The sequence below is a fragment of the Chiloscyllium plagiosum genome, unplaced genomic scaffold (genome assembly GCF_037043375.1).
Source record: "Chiloscyllium plagiosum isolate Xiang-an unplaced genomic scaffold, Cpla_swu_hap1 HiC_scaffold_20, whole genome shotgun sequence".
In the NCBI taxonomy this organism is placed as follows: Eukaryota; Metazoa; Chordata; class Chondrichthyes; order Orectolobiformes; family Hemiscylliidae; genus Chiloscyllium; species Chiloscyllium plagiosum.
Window position 1 is genome coordinate 48,206,541 of NW_028270158.1, and position 13,729 is coordinate 48,220,269.

Consider the following 13,729-nt stretch of genomic DNA (forward strand, 5'->3'; position numbering starts at 1 on the left):
TTTAGTGTAATTCTGTTTGCTGACATCATCATAGCATGCACATGTGCATATGCAAGTTGAATATTGAATACTTTGGAATCATGGGTGGTTTGACTGTCTCTCAACTGTTGCTGAGCTATCATATTTTGTGCAAAATAAAGTTCTTAAAACTGTGCTTGTGCTATAACAAATTGTTGAGGAATTTATATTCAGGTTGTATGTAATGACATTCATATGCATGTCCTTGTGTGCTTAGAACCTTTTGTGTGCTTAGAACCTCCAGACTTTAATGGTGACATGCTGGAGAGAGAAGATGCACTTGTCTCATTTGAATTTCTGACTCTTATTAGTAGTCATTATTAATATGTCATAAGCAAGTATGGCTTCATAAGTCTATAAATATGTTACTTTTGTTTTCTTTGTCCCCGGGTTACTTGCAATGCAGCAAGTGCATGTCATTGTGAATAATGCTTTGAAATTGTACAATGAAGATAAAACTGGAATGGTGGATTTTGCTTTGGAATCTGGAGGTAAGTAACTACAGCATTACTTCAGGGTATGTGGGGGGAGGATTGAACATGAAAATGCACATTTATATGAACAAACATGTATTTTAAAACATTAAATACTATGAAGAAGCAAGAGTGGGACCTGTGAAAAGTAAGATGTAAGAAATATGTGAATTTTTATTTGTGTTTAAAAGCTGGTGTGTTTGAGTTTTTTTAAAATGGTGCCCTTTAAGTTTCTGCAATGGAAATTTATTTTCTGATTGATTGGAGGAGATTTGTAATATGTTTCATCTACATTGTGTTCTTGCTGAACATTTTAGAGTCAGATATACAGCACAGAAACAAACCCTTCGTCCAACTTGTCCACGCTGACCAGCTATCCCAACCTATTGTAGTCATGTTTGCCAGTGTTTGGGCCTTACCCCTCTAAACCCTTCCTAGTCATATACCCATCCAAATGCCTTTTAAATATTGTAATTGTGCCAGTCAGTCTCCACCACTTCCTCTAGCATCTCATTCCATACACTGACCACCTCTGTGTGAAAAAGTTGCCCCTTAGGTCCCTTTTATATCTCTTCCCTCGCTCCCTAAACCTATGCCCTGTAGTTCTGGACTTCCCCCATCCCAGGGTAAAATGAAGCTTGATACTATGATCTGGCTGTTATTAGAAACCGTCTTTTGATAGGTTTGTTACTCAAGGGATATTACTATTTATTTACTGTGTTTGTGATGTACCATGAAGGACTCTACTGCTTAACTTCTCCCACCTTCTGAGGAATCATGACTATCTGGTTAAATCACCAGTCGTCTCTAATGAGACAGCAGCCTTATGGTCTGATAGGGCAATGGCGAGTTTACCGTTACAATCTCTAATAAACTTTTAATCTACGGACTTACTCTTCAAGCATGTGGATTAGAAAGTTGCAAATCTATTATCGTTGATAACAAAATGGTTTCTGGGAAACTCATCAAATTTCTATATCTGACTGGCAAGTTATGTATGTCTTGTATCGATCTTGAGCAGCGCAGTTAAATAATAGTTCCCACAGTTTCATGAAGTATCAAGGCAGGAAGCTCCTTAGTAATTCCAACCTCTAGCTTTTCAGGTCCGACAAATGGAACTTCCCAGTTAAATTCAGTCCCAAATTAAGGATCTGTACTGAAATATTTCTTTATTAAAATCTGTGCAGTTCATATTTCTGGATTTGTACGCACTTGCTTACAATAAACTATTAATTCAATATTCAAAGGTTCTGAGTAATGGCGAAAGTGAAATCACATGGTGTGCAGGGTGTTCTAGCTAGGTGGATAAAGAACTGGTTGAGCAACAGAAGACGGTAGTAGTTGAAGGGACTTTCTGAAAATGGAGAAAGGTGACCATTGGTGTTCCGCAGGGGTCAATGTTGGGGCCACTGTTTGTAATATACATAAATGATCTGGAAGAGGGCACTGTTGATATGATCAACAAGTTTGCAGATGACACGAAGATTGGTGGAGTAACAGTAAGCATAAGGGACTGTCAGAGAATACGGGAGGATATAGATAGACTGGAGAGTTGGGTGGAAAAGTGGCAGATGGATTTCAATCCAGGCAAATGTGTGGTGATGCATTTAGGCAAGACTAATACTAGAGCGAATTATACAATGAATGGAAGAGCCTTGGGAAAAGTTGATGGGCAGAGAGATCTGGGAGTGCAGGTCCATTGTACCCTGAAGGTTGCTGCACAGGTGAATAAATTGGTCAAGAACGCATGTAGTATGCTTGCCTTCATTGGATGGGGTATTGAATATAAGAGCTGCAAGTCATGTTAACATTGTAGAAGGATGTTGGTTTGGCTGCATTTGGAATACTGTGTACAGTTCTGGTTGCCACATTACCAAAAGGATGTGGACGCTTTGGAGAGAGTGCAGAGAACGTTTACGAGGATGTTGCCTAGTATGGAAGGTGCTAGCTATGAACAGAGGTTGAGTAGGTTAGGTTTATTTTCATTAGAAAAAAGGAGATTAAGGGGGGACCTGACTGAGGTTTACAAAATCATGAAGAGTATAGACAAGGTATATAGAGACAAGCTTTTTTCCAGGGTGAAGGATTCAATAACGAGAGGTCACGCTTTTAAGGTGAGAGGTGGAAAGTTTAAGGGGGATACGCGGCAAGTAATTCAGAGGATGGTGGCCGTCTGGACGCGTTACCAGCAGAGGTGATAGATTCATTTAAGATGCGTCTGGACAGATGCATGAGTAGGTGGGAGGCAGAGGGATACAGATGCTTAGGAATTGACCGACTGGTTCAGACAGTACATTTGGATCGGCTCGGGCTTGGAGGGCCGAAGGGCCTGTTCCTGGGCTGTAAATTTTCTTTGCTCTTTGAGTAGCATGATTTCCACGGACAGAAAGTGCACAAAGAATTGATCATTTTCTGATGGAAAGAACTAACAATATAAAGCGTTTCATTACAGAATATTGCTCAATAAATATTTATCGGAGTACAAGCTTTTAATTTGGAAATGATGCTAGTAAATCGAGACATTTGTGACCCAACTCCTTAAAACTTGCTTTGACTGTGCCATGATTTAAAATTAGCTTAGACTTCAGTAGTTCTTTATGGCTTGAGATTTTAAGTAATTTAATCAGCAATTTTCTGGCAAGGTGACATTTTGGCAAAAGAAATTGATGCATCACTTTTAACTTTGACTCAAATTTCATTCAATCCGCACAACCGTACCAACTTACAAGGAAAACAAATGATTTGTCATCAGTTGTAACTCGATCATTTTAGTAATTTAACCTGTGCAGAGGAAGAGACATGAACATTTGGATGACTCCAGATTGCATATATAAAATTTCTTAATCTATTTTGGAGAAGTGTTGATCATAAATAGTCACAACAATGACACGTTATGAATGTTACAGGTATTTCCTGTACTGCTGTTGAACAGGTCTTATTGCCACATGACATCTGCTAAATTGTGTATTCAGTTCTCTTTAAAATTTGGATGTTTTCAATAGGGACCTGACAATAGAAAAGGTTATGAATAGAATAGAATCCTTAGTGTGGAAACAGACCCTTCGGCCCAACAAGTCCACACTGATCCTCTGAAGAGTAATCCATCCAGACCCATACCATTACCCTATATTTACCCCTAACTAATGCACCTAACTACACATCCTGAACACTATGGGCAACTTAGAATGGCCAGTCAACCTAACCTGCACATCTTTGAATTGTGGGAGGAAGCCAGAGGAAACCCACATAGACACAAGGAGAATGTGTAAACTCCATGCAGTCACCTGAGATTGGAATTGAACCCGGGTCCTTGGCGCTGTGAGGAAGCAATGCTAACCACTGAGCTACCGGGCTGCCTTAGTGAGTTCAGCAAGAAATAGAAAGGAGTTGCAAATAAATGCAACCCAAACAAATTCAACCTGAATGAAAAGTCTGTTTTAGAACATTAGGGAGGCTACAGAAGGATCTAGACAGGTTGGGAGAGTGGTCCAGGAAATGGCTGATGGAATTTAACGTGAGCAAGTGCGAGGTCTTGCACTTTGGCAAAAAGAATAAAAGCATAGACTACTTTCTAAATGGTGAGAAAATTAATAAAGCCAAAGCAGAAAGGGATCTGGGAGTGCTAGTCGAGGATTCTCTAAAGGTAAACATGCAGGTTGAGTCCGTGATTAAGAAAGCGAATGCAATGTTGTCTCTTATCTCAAGAGGGTTGGAATATAAAAGCAGAGATGTACTACTAAGACTTTATAAAGCTCTGGTTAGGCCCCATTTGGAGTACTGTGTCCAGTTTTGGTCCCCACACCTCAGGAAGGACATACTGGCACTGGAACGTGTCCAGCGGAGATTCACACGGATGATCCCTGGAATGACAGGTCTAACATATGAGGAATGGCTGAGGATACTGGGATTGTATTAGTTGGAGTTTAGAAGATTAAGGGGAGACTCGATAGAGACGTACAAAATAATACATGGCTTGGAAAAGGTGGATGCTAGGAAATTGTTTCCGTTAGACGAGGAGACTAGGACCCGTGGACACAGCCTTAGAATTAGAGGGGGTCATTTCAGAACAGAAATGCGGAGACATTTCTTCAGCCAGAGTGGTGGGCCTGTGGAATTCATTGCCACGGAGTGCAGTGGAAGCCGGGACGCTAAATGTCTTCAAGGCCGAGATTGATAGATTCTTGTTGTCTAGAGGAATTAAGGGCTACGGGGAGAACGCTGGTAAGTGGAGCTGAAATGCGCATCAGCCATGATTGAATGGCGGAGTGGACTCGATGGGCCGAATGGCCTTACTTCCACTCCTATGTCTTATGGTCTTAATGGGGAAAGGGTTGATTGAGGATAATTAAATCCTTTGAAGGATTTGGGAATGGAAACCATTTCTGGAATTGATGTTTACAATGGGATAGTTGAGTGGGACCCAACAGGAGCATTCTAGTTTGAAACAATAGAGAAGGGGTATTTTGAGAGAATTGATCTAGTGCGTAAAGTCAAAAGCTATTTATAGTGATGCTGTTGGGGGGGTATGCACCTTTGTCTCAGGACTTTTTGCATGAGCTAATCAAATGTTTTTAGAGCAGATTGTGGAATTGTTATGGTTGACTTATTGAGAGAGAAATTCACCTCAACAAGCGTAATTTAAAATGTTCCAGATGGATGGTGGTCAGGTTGTCTATAATCTGGCCACATGTGTCCATGGTGAGATAGCCAGCACTTTAAAATCATGGTTGCTCAGGCAGATTAGGAAAGATTCACGCCATTGCCATTTACTGGCTTGAATAGCATTAGTGGTTGAGCCAATCACTTCTAATCTGGCTGTCTGTAAATAGAATGTAGATTTCAGTCACTTGATCTTTGATGTCATATAAGACAAGTTCAAAGGTGAACTCCCCGAGGAAGATGTTAGTGCATTAATAATGTCTGCACTAATAACCTAAGAACATGACTTCAAATGCCATCATGGCAGCTGGTGGTATTTAAATTTAATTAATAAAATCTGGAATTTAAAGCTGGATTCCAGTAGTGACCATGAAACACATCATCAATTATCATCCTCTCGTTCATTTCCTTTTTGGAAAGGAAATTTGCTGACCTTACCTGATCTGGCCTCCATGTGTTTCCAGACCCACACCAACTTGGTTGACTCTAAATGCCCTTTTGAGTTGACCCAGGAAGTGACTCAGTTCAAGGGTAAGTAGGATGGGCAAGAACTATCACCCCTGCCAGCGACCCTCACATCCCATGAAAGAGTTGAAAGACCGATTGCTAGAATGGCATATGTGAAGTTCAATGTGGAGAAATGTAAAGTGAATAATTATGGTAGGAAGAACATAAACAATGAAATAGGGTACAATTGTAAAGGAACTGCAGATGTACAGGAACCAGAGTATATCTGTGTCCAAGTTATTGAAGGTGTCAGGACTTGTGTGTGCAAATAATAAAGCTTAAAGAGTTTGATTAATTATGTAAGGTACAAGAAGTTATGTTGAATGTGTATAATCCTCAAATGGAATATTTTATCCAGTTCTGGATGCACTTCAGGAAACATTTTTGAAGCGTTATAGTAAGTGCAAATAAGATTCAAGAGTCGTTCCATGAATGAGGAATGTTTGCTAGGAAATTAGTTTGGAGTATTGGGAGAAGAAAAGGCAGAGGAAATTTGATAGAAGGATTAACGATCTTAATAGGACTGGACAGAATGGATCAGGAGTAACTGTTCCCACTCATGAAAAGATTGGAAGGGCATAGATTAAAAGCAATGCGAGGGAAAGTCTTTTTCACGCAACATGTTCTGGAATTTACCACTAGAAATTGTGGTTGAGGCAGGTTCACTTGAGGCATTCGATAGGGAATTACTGTTGTCTGAAAGTGAACAGTATGCAGGATTATGGGGAGAAGACAGGGAAATGCTACTAACCAGTTGCTCATTTGGTAAACTGGTGCTGAAACAATGGGGCAAACAGCTATTTCCTACAGTAATACAATTGTGATTTCAGCCCCTAAGTTCATGCGCTTGCTTCTCCCCAGGCACATTTCGTTAATATTCTCAACATCCATTGTCCTGTTTCACTCTGATCTGACGTTACCCATCTCCACCTAAACATTTCCACCTGTTGCTTAAAAAGTACACGTTTATTGTTTCCCTCAGGATTCTCTAGTCACAGAGGTCTCCCCTACTTTACCTACAGTAAGCTCTGCTCATCTGAAACTCAGTTCCACGAGACAGGATTCTAAGTGTTTCAGGCTACTTGGGCAAAAAATTGTTAGAATGGGTTAAACTTCGTGTGCTGTTGGATTCTCCACTGAGTACTTCATCTGCCTTCTCTTTCCAGGTGGTAGCATCTTGAGCACTCGTTGTTCTGAAACCTACGAAACTGCAACAGCTGTGATGAGTCTCTTTGGAATTCCACTTTGGTATTTCTCGCAGTCTCCCAGAGTGGTAATTCAGGTTGGTAGATCCTGTTGAGGTGAACAGTTCTGGTGACCTTGAATGGAAAGGTGTATAATTGCATAGGGTCAGAAGGGAGTTGGAAAATTCAGTGAGATAGTTTATGTGGAAGTGCAGACACCTTCCACTAAGGCCAAATGTCCTATTTGTGTGTTCAGAGTTGTATGAACTAATAGAAACTTGAACAAATGCACCAGCAGTTCATGAAAAGCTTACTCCCAGTTGTTGTTAGAATGATGAACTTCAAATAATGTTGATGTTGCTGATGATCTTGCTTAGTGCATTCCCTGCACAATGTAACCTGTATGCCTGCAAGTTTTTTTCCATCCTATGATCCTTGCTATGATCTGCCTGTACTAATAAACAAAGCTTTTTACTGTTATTAGGTACATGTGACAATAAATAAATTAAAAAAACCAAATTACTCAAAAGCTTTCTTCATTGGTAAAATTCTTCCAAATGAACTCGTATCTCAACTCATGAACACACGAAAATTTCTCTTCTCATGAAATGCTTTTCAAAGCGGTTTTGAAAGAATGAAAATCTATCATCCTCATGGAGTTATGATGCTGTGCCATGTTCATCTTGCATATGTTTATTTTTAAGGAGTGTAATTTCTCCGTGCCTTTCAAAATACAAAAAAAACTCATTAAAACAAAACCATTCCAGCTTTTAACTTCCAATGCCTGTCTGTATTGGATCGAGTAGAACCACAAGTTCTTAGAAAGGAGAACTTTAACTGCAAGCAAATTTATCACAAATAAACGTTTCTGTTCTGAAGAACAGTACCTTTTAAAAAGAAACTTGGAACACAAAACTATTCGGTCTAATTGGTCAAAAATTAAGTCCTTTTTTGTTTGTATTGAGGTTCATATCCAATTCAGAAGAGTTTACTCCTAAGCTAGTTGTATTAGACACATAATGATGCATTTATTTACTCAACTCTTTTTAAAATTTTGGTTGAAGCTCCATCATTGTTTGGTAATTGAAAAGGTGGCTTTTTAAGTCTATTTTCAGATGGAAACCCATTGCCCATGATAGGAAGCAAATTTTGAGTAGACCAGCAGCATCGGAACTAAGCTCAATCTACAATTTCAACATATTGAAAATAGGTGTTTATTCTGGGGTTAATTGCTTGCCATTCATATTATTACATTGAACCTGTACATAAAGCTGGCTATTTGCCAAGCTGTTTCAAATCAGTATTCGTTCCGTAAGAGAAACTTCCCATCAGTCGTCTTCTACAGACAAGACTTGAATATTCATCCTTAAAAGTCTGCTTGAAATTTTGACTGAATCATGGAGCAGGAGTAAATCATGGCACCTTCAACCACCTTTGTTCTGATTTTTTTTTTCCTTTGTCCTAAATGATTGATATCTTTAGCCTAACTTGCCCCCATGTTTTGCTTTCGCATTTGAGGGAAATAATCTTCAGTATCTACTCTGTCAAGCCCTTAAAATCTTGTGTTTCAGAGGTCACCTCTCATTCTTCCTCAGTCTACTGTTACAGGACAGTTGTTCTGTGGAAGGAGTTGTAGATGTTGCAAATACACACCCAAAGAATCTTGGCTTTATTTTACAGTAGATTATTTGCTAGTCTTATGTTTGATTACTACTTTTACACAGAATCTGTTATTTTATTTATATTATTATTGACCCCTGTTAACATTGATCACCAAACCACCCATTGACTCTGTTGACTTCTTCCCCCTGGTGGCAGAACCTGTCGTGTTGGTTTTATTTTCTTCACTGCCTGACTTTTAAGCAATTTTTTTTTTACGTGCAAGCTCTACAGGATAACTGGGTCTTTCAAAAAAGATGGGTTTGAAAATATTATCGTAATATATATTTTAAAAATATACTGAAAACTTAGCTGAATAATAACCTGGCGTGTGTACATGAGCACAGTGATTCAGGTTTGTTAGTTAAGTTTGCTGGATTGTTGGTTTTGTTGTACAATGATGCCAAGAGTGCAGGTTCAATGTCTGTACTGGCTGAGGTCCTGTTTTCTGAACCTCCCCCTCACTTGAGGTGTGATAACCCTCTGGTTAAGCTCACCATTGGAACTAGAGAGAGCAGCCCTTGGGGTTGTGGTTACATTCCTTTTATTACACCACAATAAAGCAACTAATGAGCTTGTGTGCTGAATCACCCCCACTTGCTTGCTATTTTAAGCTGGTGCCTTTTGATTTTATGTTTACATGTTGAATTTCTTATCTACATGTGTTGCTTGCTCTGTCTCATGCAAGCTCACGTTGGTATCATTCAGTCCTCTGAGTTACAAGTCCCAAAATCAAGTCTGACACTTGAATACGTGTGCAGTACATATCTCATAGCATATTCAACCAAGACCATTAGCTTGGTCCTGTGGCAGGATTTTGAATAAGTTAGCCCTAGTGTCCTGGCCAATTTTTAATCCCTTGATCAGGATCATTAAAAGCATTTATTTGATCATTATCATCACATTACTATCTGTGGGAGTTTGCATTGTAAAACTGGCTGATATGGAAACAGTGACTACTAGACCACGACTTCTGGTGGTTTTCAAATGTAACAAATGCAAATTTTTTGTTTCAATTCTCAGTTCAAGTCTGCTTAAGTTGGGGTAAAAACAACTGGAATTAAGCGTCTGATGACCAATCATCTGGAATATTCATCATCTTTGTCTGGCTTCATGTGACCCCAGACCCACAACAATGTGGTTGATTCTTAACTGCCCTCTGGCAACGAGATATAGGCAATACCTCTATCATGAATGAATTAAAGAAAATTCACCAGGCATCTTGGCCATGGTCCTCAAATTACAGCACAGCAATCCCAAGTGTTTTTACTTCAGCCATCCAGATGTACTCCCAATGTGTAATTAATTGTATCAATCACCAATTAATGCTTCATTATTCATGTGGCAAAGGTTTGAGGCTTCACTTTGCAAAGAAATTCTGAAATTTCTGTTTTTGCCCCACACTGCACAAGTCAAGTTATGACAATTCAGTTTAAGTACTTGTTGCTCAAGACAATATCTGAAACTGTGCCATGTTCCCAAATTTCTTTTGTCGTGCAGGTATGAGTGTGACAATTAAATAGTGTGCAGTACTCTTATCTTTTTAAAATATGTGGCTAGCCTCTGTTAGATTTTAAGTCTGAACATTGTTATGATCTCTTTTGTGTTTAGTGCTCTGGAATGGCTGGCTTGCATAGGTATTTTGTGAAGTGATCTGCTTGCAATTCTTAAATTTTTCCCTTTCTGTCCCAATTTTTTTCCCACTTTACATTTCTCCATTAGAGGCTTCGACTTGGAGCAATTCCACTGGTGTAAACAGCGTTCTAGTTGAGTGGCCATTCAGTTCTGAATCTCAGCAGAGACTACCAATAGCCTATTTGAATAGTAATTGTAGTCCAGTCTGGCTCAGGCCTATGATGGCCCAAGATAAATAACTCTTTCCAGCTGGGGTAGTTGCATAGCAATTGAAAGTGGAATTTTTAGCCAGGCTATCACCACCTGGGCAATGAGCCCATTTGTACAGTTTTTACTGCCATCCCAGCTGAGACCGTCTGACTTGATACAGACTGGGAAAGTCACCCCTCTGTGTCTCATTATCACACATATATTATGGTTTACCTCCTGAGCAATCTGAACAACAGCTATCTCCATTCATAGATGCTACAGGAGTGGAATATTTGTTGAGGCAGACGGAACCTTGTACGATGTATTCCCAGACTCTTTGTGTAACAAGATTCTTCAGCCTACCATTCCCAAATAAAACTGAGTTAAAAAATGAGTTACTGAGGCAGTCAATTTTGTGTCTTGTATTTCCCTTGAATAGTTCAGATTATGACTAGTTAAAATATTCTTGTATTAAAAACAAGCGAAACTGTTGCACAGTAGTTATCAGTTTGATAGAGGTTTGATTTGCTGAGATTTTTGCACGAGGTAAAGGGAAAAGCATGTAGGTGGCACTGAATTATTCCTCTAGGGAACATTGTGCACATATCGATTGAATGACCATTTACTATGTTATAACTATTCTAAGATTCCATGAGGTGATGTGACCAGACATTGTGAAATCTGTGATTTGAGTGTCAAAACTTTGGATCTGAAAGTGGAAAATTCAGAAATTCTTAATCTTAAAGTTGCCATAGCTTAAGAAATATTGTGATGTTATTATGTTTCTTATTCTCTTTCTCTTACAGCCAGATGTTTACCCTGGAAATTGCTGGGCATTCAAAGGATCCCAAGGATATCTGGTTATTCGCCTTTCTGTGGAGATTTATCCTTTAGCTTTTACCTTGGAGCATGTACCAAAGTCTCTTTCTCCAGCAGGCAATATCAGCAGTGCGCCAAAGGACTTTGGTGTTTATGTAAGTGTCAGAAGCAGACTGTTGGAGAATAAAGGGATGGACAGTGATGCTCAGCTGAAGTGAGCTGATCTCATTCGCCATGTCCATTCATGAAATGAGAAAAATTAGGTTTACAATTGGAGAGATAACGCAAGTCCTTTGGGGATGTGTGTACCTACTGTTAGAGCTTTGTGGCTTTTTTGCTGACTGCTTCCACACCATTGAAAAGTGAAAATGAAAAAAAACCTGCATGTTGGTATTCTGAGATAAATACTGTTAGAAATGCTCATCTGGCAGTATGTGTGGACATGGAAACCGCTGCTGAAGTTAGCTCTACACAGACTTTCTCTGCATTTATAAAACTTTTTTTTTAAGAAAAGAAATCACACTTAAAATGTTATTATTCAGTTTGTTTTTAAGAGGTTTTTGGTAAATTTTCAATAACAATGACTTGCATCTTCCTTTCAGGGTCTTGATGATGAGTACCAAGAAGAAGGCACCAATTTTGGCAAGTACACATACGACCAAGAAGGAGAAGCAATACAGACTTTCCACGTCAGGGTAATTTAGTTATTTTAAACTTTTCTGGACATATTTTAGATTGTTCTAATACAAGTTTTGCTGATTTATTTTATATTCAATTTATAGCTTATTCCAGTTTTTCTGAAAACTGTAGAAGATATATACAGGTTAATTGGAATGTTATCAATCCCACCCATTGATAAACTGATAGTAACAGTATTGTCATAAAATTAGTTACTTGTAAAATTAAGGTAAATGATTTTGATCTGTTAATTCATCAGCTCATTCAGGGTCTAAGCTCTGCAATTTCTTCTACTAAACTGTTCCTTTTGGCCACCTGTCCTGATACTTCATTTTATTTGCTCCTGTGAAATAGCCTTCATAACATTCAAGGCTCTGTATAAATACAAGTTAATTCATGATTGACATGATTCAAGGTAATGCTATCAGATAATCATTAGTCTTTTGAGTATGTAATTGTTCCTCTCTTTATGCTCTACCTTCCCTATCCAAACTTTAGAATGAAAACTTGAAAAGCTACCAAATAGTCGAACTCCGGATATTCTCCAACTGGGGTCACCCAGAGTACACTTGTCTCTATCGGTTCAGGGTGCACGGCAACCCTAGAAAACAATGAATCATGGACTGTACTAAAATTGTAAAAAGTTGTAAATACTGGAAGAACTGGGACTAATTCTGGACACTGGAATTTGTTCTTGGATTGTGGCATGAATAACGTACTGCTGAATCACTTATCGGATGCTTTAAGAACACTGCCTACTGATTGGTTAATGGCTTCCTCGTGTTTTTAGAAAACCTTTTGTCTTGTTTTTATTTTGGTAAATGTCTGATGTTTGCTTTGCGCAACAGGAACACTGAATGCCTTTCCACTTGGAAAAATGGAAAGAAATTGATGTACAGACTATTTTATTGGACATTTGATAATGTTTATTTGTATATTGCACAACAGTCCTCATTTGTAAAGAGAATACTTCAGAATATAAGCTATATTAACCAATATAATCCATATATTTAAATATTAACATTAGACCTGTGGCCTGTGTAGAAAGACTTCAAATATGAAATGCAATCGTATATTTCAAACTATGATATAAAACAAAACATGGCATATTTCCTCCTGTAAAGCAAAATTAGGGATTTTGGGAAGGGACTTTGTGAATAACTATTTATTTTTCAAGAGTAACATAGGACTTTGTGCAATGTATTTTTGTAAATTCTTCACACTGTCTTGAAGTGTTTTTATTTCCTTGGCTGTCGCTGAATTGGACAACGCTATTCAGATGTTTAAATAAAGAATTTAATTTTTTTTGAGGCTGGATGTAATTAGATGTAATAAAGGGTAAACTTTCTTTTGTGTATCATTAGTAATTGAATACAAGTTTGCAATATTTGGAGCATCTTAAACATTTCTGTGTAAATTGGTTTATCCTAAAATTGGATCCCAATCAGTAAACAGCTTGAGTTATGATCTGAAATGCACTGCTTGAAAAGTTAGCGGAAGCAGATTTAATAACTTGCAAAAGGGGCAAACTTGCAGGCCTCCAAAGAGCGAGTAGGGATTGTGGAACTATTTAGCTTTTTTTTTAGTGGAGGTACAGGCACCATGAACTAAATGACAACCTCCTGTATCAAACTACAGTTGAGCGAGCTTCTGATTTGTCATGCCCAAGAGTTTGAAGATTCAGAACAGAGAATTTTGTACAGAAATTCACTATTTCTTGCTATCTGTTGCAGTTGGCATTGCCTTCAATAAAATTTGGTAGGATTCATTTGCAATCAGGTAGAATGAAGTAATGGTCTATGGTCATGTAGCACGAATGGGAACGGATACAAAAAGAATGAATGAATAAATGTTCATTGGGAAATAATTCCTCGCTCATCTTAAATGGGAACTGTTTTTCATACCTTG

The 13,729-nt window shown here is 38.5% G+C and overlaps 1 protein-coding gene across 1 annotated transcript in view; it reads left to right on the forward strand.

Moving 5' to 3' along the window:
• Nucleotides 1-13,169, forward strand: part of sun1b (Sad1 and UNC84 domain containing 1b) — a 67,304-nt gene extending 54,135 nt beyond the window's left edge. Inside the window, exons 19-23 of the mRNA XM_043711336.2 lie at nt 425-509; nt 6,824-6,939; nt 11,131-11,298; nt 11,746-11,838; nt 12,320-13,169. Coding sequence (XP_043567271.2) covers nt 425-509; nt 6,824-6,939; nt 11,131-11,298; nt 11,746-11,838; nt 12,320-12,436 — 579 coding nt within the window. The 3' untranslated portion in view covers nt 12,437-13,169. The remainder of the gene's footprint in view (nt 1-424; nt 510-6,823; nt 6,940-11,130; nt 11,299-11,745; nt 11,839-12,319) is intronic.
• Nucleotides 13,170-13,729: the final 560 nt, after the last annotated feature.